This window comes from Bombina bombina, chromosome 9 (genome assembly GCF_027579735.1).
Source record: "Bombina bombina isolate aBomBom1 chromosome 9, aBomBom1.pri, whole genome shotgun sequence".
NCBI classification, from domain to species: Eukaryota; Metazoa; Chordata; class Amphibia; order Anura; family Bombinatoridae; genus Bombina; species Bombina bombina.
The window spans coordinates 48,615,510-48,641,996 of NC_069507.1; the positions used below are offsets into that span (position 1 = coordinate 48,615,510).

Below are 26,487 nucleotides of genomic sequence, written 5' to 3' on the forward strand. Positions count from 1 at the left end.
AGAAGGGGATACGAGGTTACCTATAGACTTATTCCTCCTATAGGAAAACCTACACCCTCTTTTAACCGTTTCTGTGAGAGCATCATCAGCCACCAGTAGTTTAAAGTGGTTGCGGATAATACCACAAATCTGTGTGTACTGGGCTGAGTAATCTGTCACGAAGGTTAATGTATTGTCTGTACTCTTTTTTGGAGTGGGTTTATCCCTTAAAAGGGATTCCCGTGGCATATTATTTACTTCATTTCTGGCTCTCTTGATGATTTTTTTGCTGTATCCTCTTTGTTGCAGGCGTTTTTCCAAATCATCTGCATGAGTGGCATAGGTTTGGGGTAAAGTACAGTTGCGTTTAATACGCACAAATTGGCCCTTTGCCACAGAATACGGCATGTGTTTGGGATGGCAACTCCTTGCGTGTAATAGGCTATTCCCTGAGATAGGCTTCCTATACACTTGTGAGGAAACCTTACCCAAAGAGCAGCCCCTCAGCTCAAGGTCCAGATAATGTACCTGATCTTTGTTATACTCAAATGTGAATTTTAGGTTCACTTCTTTTTGTCCCAAGTAATCCACAAATTCACATGCTTGTTCCATGTTTCCCCTCCATATAAATAGAAGGTCATCTATGTAGCGGATATACAATCTGATTTTCGGTCTGAAGGGGTTACCGGCCGCATAGACGTGGCACCGCTCCCACCAACCCATAAATAGGTTGGCGTATGTGGGAGCAAACTTTGCTCCCATAGCGGTCCCACGTCTCTGCAGGTAGAACTCCCCCTCAAACCGAAAATAGTTGTGAGTCAGCAAAAAATGGGTTACATCTACTACAAAGGTAATGAACGAGTCGTTGTGGGTTGTTTTCTCTTTCAGGAAATATGTCACTGCTTTTATGCCCCATTCATGGGGTATTGTGGAATAGAGAGAAACAACATCCACAGAGAGCCATCCAAAATCTTGTTCCCAGGGTACATTTTCAACCAAACTCAAAACATGTTTTGAGTCCCTGGCATAGCTGGGGAGTGACTTAACCAGAGGTTGGAGGACTCCATCAAGCCACTCCGAGAGGTGTTCCAACATAGACCCTATACCATTCACTATGGGTCTACCTTGGACATTTTCTACTGACTTATGCACCTTTGGAAAATGATGGAACAGTGGGATGACCGGATGTTCCACAAAAAGGTATTTAAAGGTTTTCTCATCTAAGAGTCCATCCTCCACTGCTCCATCCAATAGGTGCATAAGTTCTCTCTGGAATCTGTTGGTAGGATCCTGGCTCAGATGTTGATAATTTTCCACATCTTCGAGCTGTCTTAGGGCTTCTTTGATGTAATCTGATCTGTTGAGGAGGACCACTGAGCCCCCCTTGTCCGCCTGTTTTATCACCACTTCCACATTTTCTTCCAAAGATTTAAGGGCTTTTCTTTCCTTAAATGACAAATTTCTCATGGAACTAGTCTGGGACAAGGATAGATGTCTCAAATCTGATTCTACCCTCTTATAGAAAGTCTCGATTATATTGCCCCTACTCTGGATGGGGTAGAAGGTAGAGGGATTTTTATATCTTTTGACCCTGTCTGGGTTTACCTCCTCCAATCTTGGCAATCCCTCTCTCCCCAACTCCTCCAGAGTAATGAGATCACATGTCTCGAGAAAGTTAAGTTCCTGGCAGATATCTCTTTGAATTGTGCCCTCATTATTTGCTATTTCCTGGTCTGTGTTTGTACCTGAAAAATGTTTACGTAAAGTTACATTACGAATAAATCTATTCAAATCCAGCATTGTTTTGAACAAGTTAAAATTGACTGTTGGTACAAAACCCAGACCAAGAGACAGCACCCTCTCCTCATAGTTAGTAAGAATGTGGTTAGATAAATTTATGACGGTATGTACTTGGACGGCGCTCTCGTCTGGCGTGATGGATACCTCCCTTGTTGGGGTCCCTGTATGGTAGTACCTCCCCCTTCCCTGGGGTGATGGCCTATCTGAAAAACCTGCTCCAGTTGTACTAGCTCATCATCCCTATTCTGTGCCATATTATTGGTAGATTGAGCCGGAGTATAGTGATAGTCAGATGTGGGCTGATACCTTCTTTGCTGACTTGATTGGCCCCTAGATCGTGAGGAGTTGTAGATTGTTCTACCTCTCCCAGAGCCTGCCCTATTACTACTCCTACTCTGCTGGTACATATGACCCCCATTTCTGTTGAGTTCAGTGTTAATATCAACGATTTCTTGTGGAAAATTACAATCCTCGTTCTCTGACTGTGTACTATCCCCACCTGAGTCAGCCTCACTCTCAGAAAATGTAACTGATCTTCTGCCTCTAGATCTTCTCCCCCTATTGCGTCTTCCCCCTCTGGAAAAATTCTGGGACCTCCTAACTTGGGACCTTTGGCTCTTATTCCAAATATATATTTTGTTACTGTCATAGTCTGCCTTATCTCTAATGAATTTAGTGTGTTTGATGTTAACTATCTCACTTTCCACCTCTGATATGGTACGTTGCAAAACCTTATCAAAATTGGGATAATCCACTGTGCTAGAGTAGGTATTCAAAAGTAACTGTACCTCCACAATCTCAGACCGTGTAGATGATAACATATTGGACTTATAGGTAATTAACAATTTCATCAATCTATAAGAACAATCATTAAGCACAGTATTCCACAGTTCTATAAATTCTGTATCCTCTGTGTCAAAGGTAGGGAACTTGTTGACCCTGATACCTCTTGGTATCATATTTAAAGCCAAGTATTTCTCCAGAGTCCATATATCCCATTTGAGTTTTTTCTCTTTAATTAGCAACCGTTCCATGTCGTCAAATAACATAGGCAAGTCATAGTTGTTTCTATCCTGTGAAAAAATCTGGTCAATCTCTCCATTGTCCACATCTCTTTCATCCGCTTTCTTTAGAGAATAGAATACTACTGCTGTTTCGTCTTGGATTTGCTGCATGATGTACAGGCTAGTTGGCACAAGTGGCTTACCACCTGCCACTTTGAATTAATAGCACTAAAAGGAAAGTTCCAACTAGTCCTTTAGAAAAATGTTTTGCCCCACTAGGGTTTTAACCGGACATGTCCGGTTAAAACCCTAGTGGGGCAAAAATTTTTTCTAAAGGACTAGTTGGAACTTTCCTTTTAGTCTTTTATTAATGTTTCAATATAATTTGATGCCTGAACTTGTATTGGAATTGTTCATTTACTGTACCTGTATTAATATTCAATAAAACGTTTAATTAAAAAAAAAAAAAAAAAAAGTGTTTACTGTTCCTTTAACTGATGGATAAGAAATATAATCACACGTGATATTTTTCATGGACTATCACCATCTTGTAAAAGAAAAAAATCCTGTTAAGGTACAAGATAATGCTAAGTGCTTTTTACAAGAGGCAATTTTATATTTCTAACAGCACATTTATTAAAATAACTGTTTTATTTTAAAAAAAAGTAATCTAATACAAAAAAAGTCAACATTTTTTTCCACAGACAAAGGCAGATCCTTTATTCAAGAACAGGAAAATAGTGCATCCAAATATTTATAAAATTCCATGTCATGTTCAAATACAGCCATACCTTTGGCTTGCTAGACAAATATTGTAAAATGTATAGTAACATAAGCAAGTAATATAAATCAAAATAGATGGCTAGATTCAGATGCAGGAAATCTGGTACTGAATAGATCTCTCAATATATTTAGGATTTCACAAAGCAGCAGATAATATGCATATCCAGATGTTGAGATTATGCAATTATTGCATCTCAATAATAATCTATTAAAATTATGAAATCGAAGCAAAAAAAATATTAATAGGAACAAAAATGATTTCCACCCCCCAATCATAATGAATGTATTATATATATATATATATATATATATATATATATATATATATATATAAAAAAAAAAAGATAGAAATAATCATAAAAAGATTTAGGTTTCAATTTGTAAAGCACATAGGACTAAAATGCACTGTTCTATATACAGATTAAACTAGTCCATATGTTACAACCAGAAATCTAAACGGATTCTTGAACTAACAGAAGTAAAGCATTTTCTTGCTTTCATATCAGTACAGTATCTTGGATACCCATACAATTCTTTAACAAACACACAAATCTTCAGCATCGTAGGGTATTGTTTATAAAATTGTACAGTTTGCTTTCAAAGGATCCTGTAAATGTTCTGCATTCACTGTGATATCTCAGCAGCAACGAGTAAATTTCACCTGCAAGCAAAAGAAATGTTCATTTTAGCAATAGAAACAAACTTTCATTATTCAGATAGAGCAGTAATTTTAAACAACTTTCCAATTTACTTCTATTAACAAAATGTGCACAGTCTTTTTATATTTATACTTTTTGAGTCACCAGCTCCTACTGATCATGTGCAAGAATTCACAGAATATACATATTTGCATTTGTGATTGGTTGATGGCTGTCACATGATACAGGGAGAGTGGAAATAGATGCAACTTTAAAATTTGACAGAAAAAAAATCTACTACTCATTTAATAAAAATGTATTATATCTATAACTGACCCTGTCTTTTTTAACCCCTGTAAAGGTGTTAAACACCGAGATAAAGTTTCACTGGGCAGGTGCAAGCCAGCGCCAAAGCTTGTGGCTCCTGAGTGTGACTAGGTATCTCTATGTGTGTTATCAGGAGAGGTAATGAAACTATAACATGCTCTAACAAATTGGAGCATGTTCTTGCATTGGAATATCCCTTTAAAGGGACATGATAAGCAAATGTTGAAAACAGTTTGGGATGCAGCATCTCTCTAAAAATCAGACTAGAAAATATTATCTGAACATCTGTGTGTAGAAAAGGAAGATAATTTCCTCAGCAGCCACATCCCATTTTAAAGGGATTTTCAGCAGCCAATCAGGATGCTAGTCATGGGACTTGCAAGGGAGTGTGCATCTAGCATGTGCAGGAACAGACATGCTATTTCCCTATTCAGTTTAAGGAACTTTACTATAAATCTCACAAGATTTCAGTAAAATCTCATGAGGTCACAGTAAAGCAAAGCATGACCTTGGCACTGCTGATGCCAGCTGGACAGTAGATGAAGTATAACTGTTTACAGAGTACTTACTATTATGAGCTAAAGGAATTTTGAGGTAAAAAGAAAATGTATGCTTACCTGATAAATGTATTTCTTCCACGGATCATCTTCATTACTTATGGGATATTCACCTCCTGGTCAGCAGGAGGAGGCAAAGAGCACCACAGCAGAGCTGTTAAATAGCTCCTCCCTTCCCTCCCACTCCAGTCATTCGACCAAAGTTAGGAAGAGAAAGGAAAAGCCAAGGTGCAGAGGTGTCTGAAGTTTACAAAAAATAACAACCTGTCTTAATAGAACAGGGTGGGCCGTGGACTCATCGTGTCTAAGAAGAAATACATTTATCAGGTAAGCATAAATTTTCTTTTCTTCTTAAAGACACGATGAGTCTACGGATCATCTTCATTACTTATGGGATACAATACACAAGCTAGAGTACACGGATGATACGGGAGGGACAAGACAGGATACCTAAACGGAAGGCACAACTGCATGAAAAACCTTTCTCCCAAAAGCAGCCTCAGCCGAGGCAAAAGTATCAAATTTGTAAAACTTTGTAAAAGGGTGAAGAAAAGACCAAGTTGCAGCCTTGCAAATCTGTTCCACAGAAGCTTCATGTTTGAATGCCCATGAGGAAGCAACAGCCCTAGTGGAATGAGCCGTAATCCTTTCAGAAGGCTGCTGTCCAGCAGTCTCAGATGCCAAACATATAATACTCTTCAGCCAAAGGAAAGATAAACAGCCGTGCTAGAAAATACCACAAACAAAGAGGAAAACTGGCGAAAGACTTTAGTCGCTTGTAAATAAAACTTTAAAGTACGAACTACATCCAAATTGTGCAAAAGTCTCTCCTTCTTAGAAGGAGTAGGACACAAGGAAGGTACAACAATCTCCTGATTAATGTTTCGATCAAAAACAACCTTGGGGAGAAATCCAAATTTCGTACGTAAGACGACCTTATCCGCATGAAAAATAAGATAAGACATTGTAACGCTGAAAGCTCAAACACTCTGCGAGCAGAAGAAAGAGCTACTAGAAATATAACCTTCCAATATAACAACTTTATATCTAAGGAATGCCTAGATTCAAATGGAACCCCTTGAAGGACCCTGAGAACTAAATTAAGACTCCATAGAGGAGTAACTGGTCTAAACACAGGCCTAATTCTGCTTAAGGCCTGACAAAAAGACTGAACATCAGGGACAACAGCTAGACGCCTGTTTAACAGGATAGATAATGCTGAAATTTGACCCTTTAAGGAACTCGATAAGCCTTTCTCCAATCCTTCCTGGAGAAAAGATAAAATTCTAGGAATCCTAATCCTACTCCAGGAGTAGCCCATGGATTCACACCAATAAAGGTATTTACGCCAAATCTTGAGATAAACTTTTCTAGTGACGGGCTTATGGGCCTGAATCAAAGAGTCCATGACTAAGTCAGAAAAACCTCGCTTGGCTAGAATCAACCGTTCAATCTCCAAGCAGTCAGTTTCGGAGAATCTAGATTTGGATGATGGAAGGGACCCTGAATCAGAAGGTCCCTACGAAACGGAAACCTCCAATGAGGTAGAGACGACATCTCCACAAGGTCTGCATACCAGATCCTGCGAGGCCAGACCGGCGCAATGAGAATTACTGAAACCCTCTCCTGTTTGATTTGGGCAATCACTTGAGGAAGGAGAGCAAACGGAGGAAACAGATACACTAGATTGAAGGACCAAGGGGCCGCCAGAGCACCTATCAGCGCCATCTGAGGATCCCTGGATCTGGACCCGTAACTCAGAAGCTTGGCATTCTGTCTGGATGCCATTCGGTCCAACTCTGACGGACCCCATTTGAGGATCAGACTGGAGAACACATCCGGATGAAGTTCCCACTCCCCCGGATGAAAGGTCTGTCTACTCAGAAAATCCGCCTCCCAGATGTCTACCCTGGGATATGAATTGCCGACAGACGACAAGAATGGGTCTCCGCCCACTGAATTATTTCGGAGACCTCAGCCATCGCCAAGGAACTCCTTGTTATTCCCTGATGATTGATGTAAGCCACTGACGTTATGTTGTCTGGCTGGAACCTGATAAACTGTATCGATACTAACTGGGATCAGGCCAGAAGAGCATTGTCAATCGCTCTCAGCTCCAGAATGGTTATGGGAGAACAGATCCGACAAAGTCCATTTAAAGGGACACTGAACCCAAAATTTTTCTTTTGTGATTCAGATAGAGCATGAATTTTTAAGCAACTTTCAAATTTACTACTATTATCAAATTTTCTTTATTCTCTTGGTATCTTTATTTGAAATGCAAGAATCTAAGTTTAGATGCCGGCCCATTTTGGTGAACAACCTGGGTTGTCCTTGATGATTGGTGGAAAAAATCCATCCACCAATCAAAAAGTGCTGTCCAGAGTTCTTAACCCAAAAAAGCTTAGATGGCTTTTATTTCAAATAAAGATAGAACAAGAACGAAGAAAATTTGATAATAGGAGTAAATTAGAAAGTTGCTTAAAATTGCATGCGCTATCTGAATCACAAAAGAAAAAATTTGGGTTCAGTGTCCCTTTAAATCTTTAGAGAGCCCCAGACTGCTCCCCACCTTAGAAGGATGGCAAGGTCTGCGTAAGCAGGTCCCTTGGAAGAAAAGATTCAAAGACAACCACCATTGAAGAGAATCCCTTGTCAATGCTTAAGAAATAAGTGAGGAGACCATCCGCATAATCTCCGTACCATTGCCTCAGAATGATTAACTGTAGAGGTCTGAAATGGAATCGAGCAAACAGAATGAGGTCCCTGTCACCCCAACAGCCCGATTAACTCCATGCACTCGGCCACTGACGGCCGAGGAGTGGACAAAAGGACTAGACAAGTATTGATAATCTTCAGTTTCCTGACCAGAAAATGAGAACACCAAGTCTGTGTGTCTTGCTAGCTAAAAGATGGCGCCTGGACTAGTGATGTCATCTAGCTTCAGCGCCATTGCAATGCCATGCGATCGAGCACTGCCAACAGAGATCCCAGAACCTATGTGAAAATTCTGGGAGCTGCTGAAAAACCGAGAGGGAGAACCACCAATTGGAAGTGTGCGACTAAAAAGGCAAACCTTAGGAAACTTTGATGATCCCAGAGGATGGGAACATGTAGGTATGTGTCCTTTAAAACCACAGTAGTTATAAAATGACCCTCTGAAATCAAAAGAAGAGTGGAATGATAGTTTCTAACCCGCAGGACGGTACCCTGAGAAAAATGCTTAGACTCTTTAGGTCTAAAATTAGTCTGAACGAACCACAGACTGGAAGAACATCCCAGGCCATGTTCCTGTACAGAACAGGAACAATCACTCCCAGGTTGGAAAGGTCTCTTACGCAGTATAAAAGATGCCTCTCTCTTCATCTGGTTTAAAGAAACATTCCTATACACTGTATGACTTGGGTACTTCAAAGCGTGTCTCAAAGGGCTACTCCTTTTACAGACCGTGGAAGGATGAAAAGCTGAGTGAACCTCACCGGGGATCAAACATGCAACCCTTGGGTTGCTACAGAGATCAGCCACAGTGTCTTAGCATGCTGAGCTATCTGTCCGGCTCTTCTGAAGCAGAACCTGCCTCTGAAAGGAAAACCCTTGAACTCTAAGTTGTATCCCTGGAAACCATTGTCAATAGCCCAGGTATACAAAACATGTCGAGCCCAAGTCTAAGTGAAAAAAAAAAAAGGAAAGTCTGCCCCCTACGAGATCCAGTCCCGGGTCGGGGGGAGGACTGTCATGTCTTAAATCAACAGCAGGTTTCATGGATGGTATTCTTAACTCAACAGCAAACTAATTAGGCTATTCTCACTTATCTTAAACCAGATAGGGACTCCAAAAGGTTTAAACTGCTTATACCTGGGAAAAGGAGTGGAACAATTTTCCCTGTAATCTTTAAAGGAACGAAAGTATCTCATTCTTCCTTTACGTTATTTATTCACTTAAAAACCCTTCTCCTATTCTTGGGAGAGGGGTGTCTGTCCAAAAGAAAACAATGACACCAGTATGCCGTCGTACTGGAAGAAGAAGCCATATCCAGCTTCTCACCATAGGGTTCCTTCATGTGATAGTATCTCCTTCTAAGTTACAGAAAAACATGGGGTACCCTATAGCCTTATCTGGTACAGAAATATACTTGCACCAAGAAGGGCATCTAACAAAAATAGTATAACCTACCGGTGACAAGGTCACCCAAAGTAGCTAAAATTTCCACTAAGAAGTAACGAAACAATTTGAGCTAGAATATGAGGAAAAGAAAACTCAGGATCAGATAAAGAAATAACTTCATCAGAGACTGAGAAAAACTTTATTTGATACTCCTGAAGTAACTTCAGATAAAGGAGTTACCCAGAGAGAGACTTAAATTTTCCCCCATATGCTTCCAGGCTTTAGGGAAGAAATATTTATAGTTAAATATTCTACATCCAGCGGACTCCCCGCTATGTCACGGGAAAAGGATGCAATGTAACAGAGATTGCCATACCCAATAAGAGCGAAGTTTAGCAAAGCAACTCCAGACTGAGATTGCAAGGAAGCACAGGGCACTGCATGTGGGCCAAGAAATTTTTTGTACACTTGAGAGAAAAATTCTCTAACCCCATAGAAGTTTATTTACACCATAATGAAACATATAGCTTTGCGAGTCACATATGGATAAAAGTTATTTTTTTTTAACTGGTACTGTCTCTAAATGTTAAAGAGAAACTTCTTTATTTCATTTTACAGAAAAGGCTGAACAGAAAAAGTGAAGTGAAGACTTTCACAAGGAGATATGACATGAAGGTTTGCTTAAAGACGGTGTGTCAGTGGCTTGCCAATAACAGAAGAATAACATAACTTTAAATAGTTAAAGGGTCTTGCTTTGTTTTTCCTTTTTTGAAACACCTAAACTATGTAAGCACAATAGTTATAGGATTTTCTTATACCCTGTAACAAATACTTGAGTACTTTTCACAAGTGATAGATGTGATCCACACGCTCACAATATATATTGTTATTAGACAAGGATTTTTTTTTTCTTTTTTTGTTGTTTTTTCACCACCTTTTCTTGCTTGTTTATTTTGGCACATTTACTGATTTTGCATGTCTTTAGATAGATATTTTTCACAACACCCTTCTAAAATGCCTGCCAAAGCTAAAGAAAAAAAAAAGTAATAAGGGGGCTGATATAAGTGCGGATTCCAGTGAAATTTTGACTATATCAAATGATAATCAGTCATTATTAGTACAAATTAATAATCTTTTTTCACCACAATTTGATATAATTAAAAAAGAGTTAAGTGGAATCTCTAGTGAACTCAACACTCTTAATCAGGAAGTTAAACAATTCGCCACTAGGATGGCGGAAGCAGAGGATAGAATAGCTTCTTTAGAAGATATGGTTAACCAACAAGAAAACACCCTCTCTAAGCAACAGTCCATAATCCAAAGCATGGAAGCTCGCCTGGAGGATCAAGAAGATCGCTCCAGACGTAATAACATAAGAATTGTAGGTATCCCCGAATCAGCTGAATATGATAACTTGATTGAATTTACCTCCCAAACATTACCCCAGGCTTTAGGGTTTCCCCCGCAAGCCCTACCCTTGTCTGTGGAAAGAGCACATAGGTTAGGACCAAAAAGAACTGTTGTTAATGGCCTAGCTAGAAACAGGACATGTATATTTAAATTACTTAAGTATCAGGATAAAGTTGAAATATTGAGGCTTTATAGGAAATTTGATACTTTTACCATAAATGATAAAAAAATCATGTTATTTCAAGATTTTTCTAACGAAACAGTCCAAAAAAGGAAAGCTATGTCCCCTATCTGCTCGGTTATGATAAATAAGGGTATAAAAGCTCGTTTAATCTACCCCGCTAAAATTATAGTAGATGACAATGGTAACAAGCTTACGTTTAGTGAACCTTCTAAAGCAAGAGAATACAGTGATTCTAAATGATAATCAAGTGAGATAGGTACTCTCACATTAGAGTATTTATTTTCCAGGAATGTGTGTGAGTGTTGTGAATGCGAAGATCCGGATTTTAATTTTTTATTATTGGGTTTTTGTTTCTTTTTTTTTTTTTTTTCTTTTCTCCTCTCGCAGGGCTTTGTCTTTGTGGAGAATATTTGCAAGGTGGACTGAAATATTCACTGAAGGTGATTGTGTGCATGAATCTCTATGTTATATTGATATTTGTAAGGGTCCATGTATAGATTAGGGATCATAGTACCATGTTTTTGGGTAAGAGATGGATTGTTAGAAATTGGATCTTGTAATAGGAAACACTAGGAAAGACAGAGATAGGTGGGATTGCAATCAGCTTATAATCTTGTATATTAGTGTATCATGATAGAAGAATTAGGGAATTTTACGATTCTGTCTTGGAATGTGGGGGGTATTACTAATCCAATAAAACGTAAGATGATAATTAAAAAACTAGGTGCGTTGGAACCAAGTGTAGCATTTATACAGGAAACCTATTTAAAAGATATAGAAATTCCCAAACTGAGGTGTAATTGGATAGGTGAGGTTTTTGCCACTCCATGTAGTGGCAGGAAATTAGGGGTTGCAATACTGTTTAATAAAAACCTATCATATCAGATTACACAGATGGAAATAGATCAGGGGGCTAGGTATATCTTGCTACAAGTGCGGATAGAGGGGATAAGATTTGTCTTTTGCAACATTTATGCGCCGAATAATTTTTCTAAGGATTTTTGGGAAAAGTTAAAGAGTAAGCTACTGCCTTTCATATCAGATAACCTTGTGATAGGTGGTGATTTTAATCTCTCGTTTTGTCCTGAATTAGATAGATTTTCAAAAAAAAACATAGCAGTATATAACAGTCAAGCTAAATACATGGGAAATTTTTGCCACCAGTTGAAATTAACCTATGTATGGAGACTCCAAAATCCAGATCTGCGTGTATTCACTTGCGAATCTAAAAAGTACAGAACATTTTCAAGAATAGATTATTTATTAGTTACGGAAACCCTCTCTTTGCAGAAGGTCAAGGCCACAATAGGAGATATAGCGATATCCGACCATGCGATTGTGTCACTATCATTTCAATCTTTTGAGAATCAGGCGAAAAGGAATCTAACTATTATATTCCCACGATATATGCATAAGAATATTAGATTTAATCTCTGGTTAAAACAGAAATGGAAAGATTATTGCACTTTCAATATAGCATATTTTCAGAAAATTGAGACGTTTTGGGAAGCCTCTAAGGCGTATCTAAGGGGAGAAATTAAAGCTTATATGTGTAAAAGAAACCGCAAAGACAAAAGGAGAGAAATCCAACTCGCTAAACAGGTCAAGAATAGTTATCAGAAATATGTTAGAGAGCCAAATCCTGTGTTTTGGAAAAAGTATTCTAGTGCTAGACAGGAACGCAATGTTTTCTTTAGACAAAAATCCTTAGAAGAGGAGAAAAAATTAAATCTTCGATTCAAGGGACATTTTGGTTATTCAGCTAAATTTCTAGCTAAATTAGTCAAAGGGAGAAAGAAAAAAACATAATTTATGCTTACCTGATAAATTCCTTTCTTCTGTTGTGTGATCAGTCCACGGGTCATCATTACTTCTGGGATATTATCTGCTCCCCTACAGGAAGTGCAAGAGGATTCACCCAGCAGAGTTGCTATATAGCTCCTCCCCTCTACGTCACCTCCAGTCATTCGACCAAAGACCAACGAGAAAGGAGAAACCAAGGGTGTAGTGGTGACTGAATTATAATTTAAAAAATATGTACCTGCCTTAAAAAAAACAGGGCGGGCCGTGGACTGATCACACAACAGAAGAAAGGAATTTATCAGGTAAGCATAAATTATGTTTTCTTCTGTTATGTGTGATCAGTCCACGGGTCATCATTACTTCTGGGATACCAATACCAAAGCAAAAGTACACGGATGACGGGAGGGATAGGCAGGCTCATTATACAGAAGGAACCACTGCCTGAAGAACCTTTCTCCCAAAAATAGCCTCCGAAGAAGCAAAAGTGTCAAATTTGTAAAATTTGGAAAAAGTATGAAGCGAAGACCAAGTTGCAGCCTTGCAAATCTGTTCAACAGAGGCCTCATTCTTAAAGGCCCAAGTGGAAGCCACAGCTCTAGTGGAATGAGCTGTAATTCTTTCAGGAGGCTGCTGTCCAGCAGTCTCATAGGCTAAACGTATTATGCTACGAAGCCAAAAAGAGAGAGAGGTAGCAGAAGCTTTTTGACCTCTCCTCTGTCCAGAATAAACGACAAACAGGGAAGAAGTTTGGCGAAAATCTTTAGTTGCCTGCAAGTAGAACTTGAGGGCACGAACTACATCCAGATTGTGTAGAAGACGTTCCTTCTTTGAAGAAGGATTTGGACACAAGGATGGAACAACAATCTCTTGATTGATATTCCTGTTAGTGACTACCTTAGGTAAGAACCCAGGTTTAGTACGCAGAACTACCTTGTCTGAGTGAAAGATCAGATAAGGAGAATCACAATGTAGGGCTGATAACTCAGAGACTCTTCGAGCCGAGGAAATAGCCATTAAAAATAGAACTTTCCAAGATAACAATTTTATATCAATGGAATGAAGGGGTTCAAACGGAACACCCTGTAAAACGTTAAGAACTAAGTTTAAACTCCATGGCGGAGCAACAGCTTTAAACACAGGCTTGATCCTAGCTAAAGCCTGACAAAAGGCCTGGATGTCTGAATTTTCTGACAGACACCTGTGTAACAAGATGGACAGAGCTGAGATCTGTCCCTTTAATGAGCTAGCCGATAAACCCTTTTCTAAACCTTCTTGTAGAAAAGACAATATCCTAGGAATCCTAACCTTACTCCAGGAGTAATCTTTGGATTCACACCAGTATAGGTATTTACGCCATATTTTATGGTAAATCTTTCTGGTAACAGGCTTCCTAGCCTGTATCAGGGTATCAATAACCGACTCAGAAAAACCACGTTTTGATAAAATCAAGCGTTCAATTTCCAAGCAGTCAGCTTCAGAGAAGTTAGACTTTGATGTTTGAATGGACCCTGAATCAGAAGGTCCTGTCTTAGAGGTAGAGACCAAGGCGGACAGGATGACATGTCCACTAGATCTGCATACCAAGTCCTGCGCGGCCATGCAGGCGCTATTAGAATCACTGATGCTCTCTCCTGTTTGATTTTGGCAATCAATCGAGGAAGCAGTGGGAAGGGTGGAAACACATAAGCCATCCTGAAGTTCCAAGGTGCTGTCAAAGCATCTATCAGAACCGCTCCCGGATCCCTGGATCTGGATCCGTAGCGAGGAAGTTTGGCGTTCTGGCGAGACGCCATGAGATCTATCTCTGGTTTGCCCCAACGTTGAAGTATTTGGGCAAAGACCTCCGGATGAAGTTCCCACTCCCCCGGATGAAGAGTCTGGCGACTCAAGAAATCCGCCTCCCAGTTCTCCACTCCCGGGATGTGGATTGCTGACAGGTGGCAAGAGTGAGACTCTGCCCAGCGAATTATCTTTGATACTTCTATCATTGCTAGGGAGCTTCTTGTCCCTCCTTGATGGTTGATGTAAGCTACAGTCGTGATGTTGTCCGACTGAAACCTGATGAACCCCCGAGTCTTTAACTGGGGCCAAGCTAGAAGGGCATTGAGAACTGCTCTCAATTCCAGAATGTTTATTGGCAGGAGACTTTCCTCCTGACTCCATTGTCCCTGAGCCTTCAGAGAATTCCAGACAGCGCCCCAACCTAGAAGGCTGGCGTCTGTTGTTACAATTGTCCAGTCCGGCCTGCTGAACGGCATCCCCCTGGACAGATGTGGCCGAGAAAGCCACCATAGAAGAGAGTTTCTGGTCTCTTGATCCAGATTCAGAGTGGGGGACAAATCTGAGTAATCCCCATTCCACTGACTCAGCATGCACAATTGCAGCGGTCTGAGATGTAGGCGTGCAAAGGGAACTATGTCCATTGCTGCTACCATTAAGCCGATCACCTCCATGCATTGAGCTACTGACGGGAGTTGAATGGAATGAAGGACACGGCATGCATTTAGAAGCTTTGTTAATCTGTCTTCTGTCAGATAAATCTTCATTTCTACAGAATCTATAAGAGTCCCCAAGAATGGAACTCTCGTGAGAGGAAAGAGAGAACTCTTCTTTTCGTTCACTTTCCATCCATGCGACCTTAGAAATGCCAGAACTAACTCTGTATGAGACTTGGCAGTTTGAAAGCTTGAAGCTTGTATCAGAATGTCGTCTAGGTACGGAGCTACCGAAATTCCTCGCGGTCTTAGTACCGCCAGAAGGGCACCCAGAACCTTTGTAAAGATTCTTGGAGCCGTAGCCAATCCGAATGGAAGGGCTACAAACTGGTAATGCCTGTTTAAGAAGGCAAACCTTAGATACCGGTAATGATCCTTGTGAATCGGTATGTGAAGGTAAGCATCCTTTAAATCCACTGTGGTCATGTACTGACCCTCTTGGATCATGGGTAAGATTGTCCGAATAGTTTCCATCTTGAACGATGGAACTCTTAGGAATTTGTTTAGGATCTTTAAATCCAATATTGGCCTGAAAGTTCCCTCTTATTTGGTTTGTTGACAACCTTGACAGATGAAATCTCCCTCTTGGGGGAGAGAATTTGAAGTCTAGAAGGTATCCCTGAGATATGATCTCTAGCGCCCAGGGATCCTGGACATCTCTTGCCCAAGCCTGGGCGAAGAGAGAGAGTCTGCCCCCCACTAGATCCGGTCCCGGATCGGGGGCCCTCGGTTCATGCTGTCTTTGGGGCAGCAGCAGGTTTACTGGTCTGCTTGCCCTTGTTCCAGGACTGGTTAGGCTTCCAGCCTTGTCTGTAACGAGCAACAGCTCCTCCCTGTTTTGGTGCAGTGGAAGTTGGCGCTGCTCCTGCTTTGAAATTCCGAAAGGGACGAAAATTAGACTGTCTAGCCTTAGCTTTGGCTTTGTCTTGAGGTAGAGCGTGGCCCTTACCTCCTGTAATGTCAGCAATAATTTCTTTCAAACCGGGCCCAAATAAAGTTTGCCCCTTGAAAGGTATATTAAGTAATTTGGACTTAGAAGTTACATCAGCCGACCAGGATTTTAGCCACAGCGCCCTGCGTGCCTGAATGGCGAATCCTGAATTCTTAGCCGTAAGTTTGGTTAAATGTACTACGGCCTCCGAAATGAATGAATTAGCTAGTTTAAGGACTCTAAGCCTGTCCGTAATGTCGTCCAGCGTAGCTGAACTAAGGTTCTCTTCCAGAGACTCAATCCAAAATGTTGCCGCAGCCGTGATCGGCGCGATGCATGCAAGGGGTTGTAATATAAAACCTTGTTGAACAAACATTTTCTTAAGGTAACCCTCTAATTTTTTATCCATAGGATCTGAAAAGGCACAGCTATCCTCCACCGGGATAGTGGTACGCTTAGCTAAAGTAGAAACTGCTCCCTCCACCTTAGGGACCGTTTGCCATAAGTCCCGTGTGGTGGCGTCTATTGGAAACATCTTTCTAAATATTGGAGGGGGTGAGAACGGCACACCGGGTCTATCCCACTCCTTAGAAACAATTTCAGTTAATCTCTTAGGTATAGGAAAAACGTCAGTACTCGCCGGTACCGCAAAGTATTTATCCAACCTACACATTTTCTCTGGTATTGCAACAGCGTTACAATCGTTGAGAGCTGCTAAGACCTCCCCTAGTAATACACGGAGGTTTTCCAATTTAAATTTAAAATTTGAAATATCTGAATCCAATCTGTTTGGATCAGAACCGTCACCCACAGAATGAAGCTCTCCGTCCTCATGCTCTGCCAGCTGTGACGCAGTATCAGACATGGCCCTAGAATTATCAGCGCACTCTGTTCTCACCCCAGAGTGATCACGCTTGCCTCTTAGTTCTGGTAATTTAGCCAAAACTTCGGTCATAACAGTAGCCATATCTTGTAATGTTATCTGTAATGGCTGCCCAGATGTACTAGGCGCCATAATATCACGCACCTCCCGGGCGGGAGATGCAGGTACTGACACGTGAGGCGAGTTAGTCGGCATAACTCTCCCCTCGCTATTTGGTGAAATTTGTTCAATTTGTACAGATTGGCTTTTATTTAAGGTAGCATCAATACAGTTAGTACATAAATTTCTATTGGGCTCCACCTTGGCATTGGAACAAATGACACAGGTGTCTTCCTCTGAATCAGACATGTTTAACACACTGGCAATAAACATGCAACTCGGTTACAATTTTATTTAATAAAAACGTACTGTGCCTCAAGAAGCACTAAACGATTAAATGACAGTTGAAATAATGAACTGAAAAAACAGTTATAGCATCACTCTTAACAAACAACACAACTTTTTAGCAAAGGTTTGTTCCCATTAGTAAAATAACACTAATTAAATTTTAAACATAAAAATTACAGAGCAACGTTTTAAATCACAGTCACTATATAAGTCTCACAGCTCTGCTGAGAGAATCTACTTCCCTTCAAAGAAGTTTGAAGACCCCTGAGTTCTGTTAGAGATGAACCGGATCATGCAGAAAAACTGACTGGAAATTTTTGATGCGTAGCAAAGAGCGCCAAAAACGGCCCCTCCCTCTCACACACAGCAGTGAGAGAGAAACGAAACTGTCATAATTAACACAAGCAAACTGCCAAGTGGAAAATACTGCCCAAATACTTATTCACTCAGTACCTCATTAATGCAAACGATTCTACATTCCAGCAAAAACGTTTAACATGAAAAATACCTAATAAAAGGTTTAATGTACTTTTACAGAGTAATTCCGGTGAAATACCATCCCCAGAATACTAAAGTGTAGAGTATACATACATGTTCATTATAACGGTATGGCAGGATTTTTTCATCAATTCCATTCAGAAAATAAAAACTGCTACATACCTCAATGCAGATTCAACTGCCCGCTGTCCCCTGATCTGAAGTTTTTACCTCCCTCAGATGGCCGAGAAACAGCAATATGATCTTAACTACTCCGGTTAAAATCATAAGAAAAACTCTGGTAGATTCTTCTTCAAACTCTGCCAGAGGGGTAATAACACGCTCCGGTGCTATTGTAAAATAACAAACTTTTGATTGAAGTTCTAAAAACTAAGAATAATCACCATAGTCCTCTCACACCTCCTATCTAGTCTTTGGGTGCAAGAGAATGACTGGAGGTGACGTAGAGGGGAGGAGCTATATAGCAACTCTGCTGGGTGAATCCTCTTGCACTTCCTGTAGGGGAGCAGATAATATCCCAGAAGTAATGATGACCCGTGGACTGATCACACATAACAGAAGAAAAACTATATTTTAGCAATTAGGGATCAGGACAACAGACATACAGAAATATCTGATATCAATAAAACGTTGTTTGTGTATTATCAAAAACTATATACTAAGAGTACTAATCATATGCAGAACCAAGATAAATTTTGGTCTCAAATAAAAATCCCGAGAGTCTCACAAGATCTATTGGAAAGGCTTAATGCCCCCATTTCAGAAAACGAGATAGCAGAAGCAATTGATAAGGCCAAATTGAATAAAGCTGCAGGGCCGGACTGCCTGCCTGCAGAGTATTATAAAATACTCGCAGAAGAAATTAAACCCACCCTAGGAAAATTGTTTAATAATTACTACAGAAATGGGAAGATACCTTCAGAATATTTTGCGGCCGCTAACATTTCCCTGATTCTTAAAAAAGGAAAAGACCCCGAGGATCCAGGGTCTTACAGACCAATTTCCGTACTTAATGCGGACTATAAGATTTTATCCTCTATCTTAGCAGCCAGATTAATGCTATGTCTCAATGAAGTGATACATTCAGATCAATCAGGGTTTATGGCCTCTAGAAATGTTTCTAAAAATATACAGAAAGTGACAACCCTAATAGATTATATATGGAATATTCGCCAAAACTCAGATAGACATTTCTTATACGATTGCGCACTTTTAACCCTTGACGCGGTAAAAGCGTTTGATTCTATAGAATGGGAATATCTATTTCAGACTCTCGAAAAATTTGGGTTTAAAAACGAGTTTGTTCGGTTTACCCGTAATATCTATCAGTGTCCAATATCTTATCTCCTAATCAATAATAATCTTACCTCAGGGATAAAACTGAAAAAAGGTACTAGACAAGGGTGTCCCTTGTCTCCTCTTCTGTTTAACCTTGCACTAGAACCTCTTGCCATAAGGCTACGGAATATATTAGAAGGTATTTCTATTGGGCAGACTGTTCTTAAAACTTTACTATATGTGGATGATTTACTAATCTTCCTCCACAACACACCTAGGGCTATCCCGACGGTGATAGATTGTCTAAATCTTTTTAGTTCATTTTCCGGGTACAAAGTGAATTATAGTAAAAGTGAAATAATGTGGTTATATAAAACAAGTAATGCTCTAGATAATCTGGAATTCAAGGAGGTGGATGCTCTTAAATATCTGGGAATATATCTTCATAGAAATCCTGCAAGGTGGTATGGTCTTAATTTCGTTCCGTTATTTCAAAAAATCTATGCGGACTTGAAACTTTGGGCTGCCCTTCCTCTATCTCTGACTGCGAGAGTGAACCTTATTAAGACTATAATTTTTCCCCGGCTTCTCTTTCTTCTACAAAATCTACCTTTGATACTATATAAAGCAGATATACGGAAGTTAAATTCGAGTTTCTCACAATTTTATGGTATAATAAGAAAAAAGCACGAATCGCATTGGAAAAACTGATGCAACCTCGTAAAGAAGCCGGGCTAGCTTTACCTAATATAGCGCTCTATAATCTTGCAGCCTTGGGCAAAATTGCTCTTGATTGGCTCATAGAAACAAGCTGGTTTGCAACATTAGAATTGGAAAATACTTTAGTCTTCCCTTTTTCTCTCAAAGCTTTACTACATATTCATCCAAAAGAAACACCGCATAAGGTCAAAAATCTAATATCAACAATTAATGTAGTTCTAGCCTGGCAAAAAATATGCTCCCTTATAGGTCTTGATTACACCTTTTCGGACTACTTACCTTTAATAGGCAACCCCGAATTCCCTCCAGGAAACAATCAGCAGGTATTTAGAGATTGGTTCAATAAAGATCTTAAGTTAGTTTCGCAATTTTTTACGGAAGATCGACAAATAATCCCTTTTGATATTTTGAAAGCTCGATTTGACCTATCAAGTAATAATTTTTATTCTTATTTGCAAGTGCACAATTTTATATCTTCTAGGAGATGGAATCATGGTGAGACAATCGCATGGAAGGAGTTTAAAGCAATTATGATCGTTGCTCATATTAAGCCCCCCTCTATTTAATTACTATATAGTATCATGCTTGCCAAACAAAGTGATGCTCTAATGGAGAAATTATGTGTAAAATGGATATCTAAGATTCCAAACATAAATCATGTTACATTGAAAGAGAGTTGTGAATCATTAATCAAATGCCGTATTCCAACTAGCTGGAGAGAAGGCCATGTGAAATTACTTAATAATTATTACTGTACACCTTGGAAAATGGCTAAAATGTTTACGGGCCAAGACTTCTTTTGCCCGCGATGTGTCTTTATGAATGCGGATATTTTACATATGTTCTGGTACTGCCCTAGAGTTCAACAATTTTGGAAGAAAGTGATTTTTTGGATTAATAGAACGTACTCAACAAACATACAATTCAAAGTTGAGGATATATTTTTGCTAATTCGATCTAGTCAAAAGACAGTCCCATCAAGTAAAATTATAAATACAATCATTATACTTGTAAGACAACTTATATTAAGTAACTGGAAAGCCAAAAAGATGCCAGGGTTCTCATTTTTTATCAAAGAAATCCAGTTGCAAATTATCTTTGAATCTTTCCATCTTTGGGACGCAAGCGAAAAAGAATGTAAAAGATTTTTACTGGGATGGTTACCTATAATTAAAATGTATCCAGAGGATGTGCAAAAGTCAATTCTATCGCCTTTCTTAAGTACTGATTGTTTTTCTGATCTGGTATTATTGGGAGATTTCCCGGCAGATTGGGTTGTGAATTATAGGTAGAATAAGTGAGAGGGTTGGAGAGGCCAGGGCAGGAACCAGAGTCGGTAGACAGTTGACACGTCAGGAGATCTACAGTGGAAGGAAGAGGGGCAGACTAAAATCATAATTTGAGAGGGATATTGTTTTTTTTTTTTTTTTTTTTCTTTTTGTGTGGGTGTTGTATGATTGTGTTGTTTGTTTTCAGTCTATGATAAAATGAACCGCCAGAGATAGAAGAATCGATTGTTTTTTCATGATACATACACACAGTAGAAACAAAAGAGATTTTTATTTTTGATTAGGTTATTTTGACATCTCCATATTTTGTGAATGATGTAATTTAATCATATTTTTCTTTTTATGCTTATTTGCACCCTGCGTGGTGCAGTTTCATGTTCAAATGTATTGGATTTTGCTTATTTCTTCTCTCACTGGCACAAATAAAAAAGAATGTTAAAAAAAAAAAAAAAGGTGCTTAGTTACTTCCCCTGTTTCCTTCAGGGACCACAGTGAAGACTTTCACAAGGAGATATGACATGAAGGTTTGCTTAAAGCCGGTGTGTCAGTGGCTTGCCAATAACAGAAGTTGTCACACAGAGGTTTATTGCCTGAGCTGGAGTGTGACTGTAAAACACATCTCATAACTGGCCCTCCCGATAACCAGGAGCCTAGTACAGAGATGCGCAATAAAATTGGCGCCACACAAGTCCTGCCCCTCGTGGGCGTTGTAAAAAAAGTCTCCTGGTCGCCATTTTAAGTTAAATTAAGTTACCGGGAAAATAACAACTAGGCTGTCTGTTAGAACCACATTCGGTACTCCTCTTAGGCAGTTGCTTCCTTAATAAAGAAGTAATGAAACACTGTTCCGGTATTACAGTGCATACAGCAACTTGCTTAGATTTGAAACATCTGAGCTATCTGTCCCGTGCTTAGTCCGTTAAACAATCGAACAGTGAAGCCCCCTATGCTGAACAGTACATTGAGTCATCTGTCCCGTGCTTAGTCCGTTAATAAAATGTAACAGTGAAGCACCTTAAATAAGAGTAGTGAGTCCCCCTATGCAACACAGCTCAATGCAAAAAAACTCCTTGTCGGCTACTATTATTGAGAACCGCAGGGAGAGGAGAGTCACAATTAGCCCCAGTGCCTGCATCCACACTGCCATAATACCCCCTAGAACGCTAGGAGAATAGGAGAATTTATGTCTGAAACCCCTAAAAGGAGCCCTTATTAGCATGAGGTATATATATATATATATATATATATATATATATATATATATATATATATATATATATAAAATAAAAGTGCCCCAACTTATTCTGAGATTTCTACTCCCCAGAAATAAAGTTAGCACTTACCTTATCTTCTGCCTGGCAGCAAGGCAGTTCCCAGGTTTAGGAGGTCCTCTCCCTCCCATGGACCTGAAAAGAACAAGAAATTCCTGAGTAAATATCCCTCAGGTTTTCAGTGTAAGGGCAGCATCTAAATATGGGAGGCGCAGTGAGACTTATGTCCCACGAGTTCCCATTGCTCTAAAGCCACCAAAAGCTCTAATGTAGAGACTTATATGGACTACGGCTACACCCTAGAACAAAGCAGCACTCTCTGGGACTACTTTAAAAATAATAAACTCTTGATTGAAGAATCTAATCTAACACCTCACTTTATCTTCCTATCACTAACGTAGGCAAAGAGAATGACTGGAGTGGGAGGGAAGGGAGGAGCTATTTAACAGCTCTGCTGTGGTGCTCTTTGCCTCCTCCTGCTGACCAGGAGGTGAATGTCCCATAAGTAATGAAGATGATCCGTGGACTCATCGTGTCTTTAAGAAGAAATATCTTCCTTTTTACAGAGATGTTCAGGAGATATTTTCTTGTCAGCTTTTAACAGTTATACTGAATCCCTTTCAAATGATAAAAACATAGAAGTATTATGTGGGCCAAATATGCAACTGATCATGTACTCAAAAATAAACTCACATTTCCTCTGCTTACTTATTCCCATCTTTTTAAACCCCCTCCCCCCAACAGTACTATTCCCCGCAGAACATATTTTGAGGGAGTTCTTGAAAAAATCCATCATTCTATCTAATAAGGTCAGGGCTCTGAATGCATCATGAAAGTGTATGTTTTAGAGGGACCTAAAGAGTGATCACATTAATGCAAAACAAAAGAAGATAGAAACTAACCTTAATAGGAGACTGGAAGAGCAAAACATATCTGGTATTTAAAGGGACAGCCTACTATTATTTGAGAATGCACAATATCATTATATGCAAATTAAGGCACCGGCTCATACCGAGCATGTGCAAGAATTGGTTGTCACGTGATGCAGTGGGGACGAAAATAAAACGAACTTTGAAATTTGTCAGAAAAAAAAATCTACTACTCCTGTGAAATTCAAACTAAGTGCTTTTGCGTTGTCTATTTAGAAACAGATATTGACAGCAGATAAGAGCCATAGGCCCAGCAAGTCTATATTTCCTAAAAGTATAAACTTATCTAGAACAAATGAACTTGTATGTGAAATTGATCTTCACTTAACACAGGGACTAAAATTCATGGACAGTAACCACCCTTGTATAAATGAGGCCACGCTGATGGTGCAGAGTACACTAGGCCCAAAACTCAAATTTACATTTTATTTTTAATCTTGAGCCAATTTAATCACTACTGGTTAAATCCCACAACAGTGATCTACTGCTCAGCACTTTGAGATTTCCTGGACTATCTTTTAGACACACCAGAGAAACAGTTTGTCTCACACATACTTAAAGGGACAAGAAACCCCAAAATTTTCTTTCATGATTTAGGTAGAACATACAATTTTAAACAACTTTCCAGTTTACTTCTATTAGCAAATTTGCTTCATTCCATGGTATAATTTGTTGAAGTAGCAGCAATGCACTACTGGTTTCTAACAGAACACATGGGGAGCCAATGACAAACAATATATATAAATATGTATATATGCAGCCACCAATCAGCAGCTAGAACCTATGTTCTTTGCTGCTCCTGAGCTTGCCTAGATAAGCCTTTCAGCAAAGGATAACAAGAGAAGCAAGCAAATTAAATAATATATGTAAATTGGAAAGTTGTTTAAAATTATATTCTCTATCTGGAGAACTTTTTTGGGTGTCATGTCCCTTTAATGTCCACCTCTGCTGAAGTTTATGAAACCATGATCTGGAATATAATGTTTTATAGTATTTGCACAGATTTTTGTGTATTGCACTTTGACATATATATCCACAGCGCCGAAAATAGCTGAATGCTGCTAACTAACTAATATTTGGAATTTGTGAAACGAATGCCTATGTGCACATGCCTCATGTTTCACCAGTATAGCCCATACTTGTAAAATCTGTTTAGTTTAAAGTGACAGTCAAGACCAAAATAAACTTTTATGATTCATATAGGGCATGTCATTTTAAACAACTTTCCAATTTACTTTTATCACCAATTTTGCTTTGTTCTCTTGGTATTCTTAGTTGAAAGCTAAACCTAGGAAGGCTCATATGCTAATTTCTTAGACCTTGAAGGCTGCCTCTTATGTGAATGCATTTTTTCGCCGCTAGAGGGCATTAGTTCATGTGTGTCATATAGATAACATTGAGCTCACACATGTGAAGTTACCTAGGAGTAAGCACTGATTGGCTAAAATACAAGTCTGTCAAAAGAACTGAAATAAGGGGGCAGTTTGCAGAGGCTTAGATACAAGGTAATTACATAGGTAAAAACATAATTTACGTAAGAACTTACCTGATAAATTCATTTCTTTCATATTAGCAAGAGTCCATGAGCTAGTGACGTATGGGATATACATTCCTACCAGGAGGGGCAAAGTTTCCCAAACCTCAAATTGCCTATAAATACACCCCTCACCACACCCACAATTCAGTTTAACGAATAACCAAGAAGTGGGGTGATAAGAAAGGAGCGAAAACATCAAAAATAAGGAATTTGGAATAATTGTGCTTTATACAAAAAAATCATAACCACCACAAAAAGGGTGGGTCTCATGGACTCTTGCTAATATGAAAGAAATGAATTTATCAGGTAAGTTCTTACATAAATTATGTTTTCTTTCATGTAATAAGCAAGAGTCCATGAGCTAGTGACGTATGGGATAGCAGATACCCAAGATGTGGAACTTCCACGCAAGAGTCACTAGAGAGGGAGGGATAAAATAAAGACAGCCAATTCCGCTGAAAAAATAATCCACAACCCAAATCAAAAGTTTAAATCTTAATAATGAAAAAAACTGAAATTATAAGCAGAAGAATCAAACTGAAACAGCTACCAAAAACTGCTTCAGAAGAAGAGAAAACATCAAAATGGTAGAATTTAGTAAAAGTATGCAAAGAAGACCAAGTTGCTGCTTTGCAAATCTGATCAACAGAAGCTTCATTCCTAAAAGCCCAGGAAGTAGAAACTGACCTAGTAGAATGAGCTGTAATCCTTTGAGGCGGGGACTTACCCGACTCCACATAAGCATGATGAATCAAAGACTTTAACCAAGACGCCAAAGAAATGGCAGAAGCTTTCTGACCTTTTCTGGAACCAGAAAAGATAACAAAAAGACTAGAAGTCTTTCTAAAATCTTTAGTAGCTTCAACATAATATTTCAAAGCTCTTACTACATCCAAAGAATGTAAAGATTTCTCCTTCGAATTCTTAGGATCAGGGCACAATGAAGGGACAACAATTTCCCTACTAATGTTGTAAGAATTCACAACCTTAGGTAAAAATTGAAATTAAGTCTGCAACACCGCCTTATCCTGATGAAAAATCAGAAAAGGAGATTCACAAGAAAGAGCAGATAACTCAGAAACTCTTCTAGCAGAAGAGATGGCCAAAAGGAACAAAACTTTCCAAGAAAGTAATTTAATATCCAGAGAATGCATAGGTTCAAACGGAGGAGCCTGTAAAGCCCTCAGAACCAAATTAAGACTCCAAGGAGGAGAGATTGACTTAATGACAGGCTTGATACGAACCAAAGCCTGTACAAAACAATGAATATCAGGAAGATTACCAATCTTTCTGTGAAAAAGAACAGAAAGAGCAGAGATCTGTCCTTTCAAAGAACTTGCAGATAAACCTTTATCCAAACCATCCTGAAGAAACTGTAAAATTCTAGGAATTCTAAAAGAATGCCAGGAGAACTTATGAGAACACCAAGAAATGTAAGTCTTCCAGACTCGATAATAAATCTTCCTAGACACAGATTTACTGGAGCCACCAGCAGTACAAACGAACGTTCCATTAGAATTTTGGAAATCACTCTTGGAAGAAGAACTAGAGGCGGAAAGATATAGGCAGGATGATAATTCCAAGGAAGCGACAATGCGTCCACTGCTTCCGCCTGAGGATCCCTGGATCTGGACAGATACCTGGGAAGTTTCTTGTTTAGATGAGAGGCCATCAGATCTA

At 39.3% G+C, this 26,487-nt stretch overlaps 1 protein-coding gene across 1 annotated transcript in view; it reads right to left on the reverse strand.

Annotated features, from left to right (window-relative positions):
* Positions 1–3,474: 3,474 nt before the first annotated feature.
* PARG (poly(ADP-ribose) glycohydrolase) overlaps positions 3,475–26,487 on the reverse strand; it is a 482,847-nt gene continuing 459,834 nt past the window's right edge. Inside the window, 1 exon segment of the mRNA XM_053692075.1 lies at positions 3,475–4,227. Coding sequence (XP_053548050.1) covers positions 4,121–4,227 — 107 coding nt within the window. The 3' untranslated portion in view covers positions 3,475–4,120.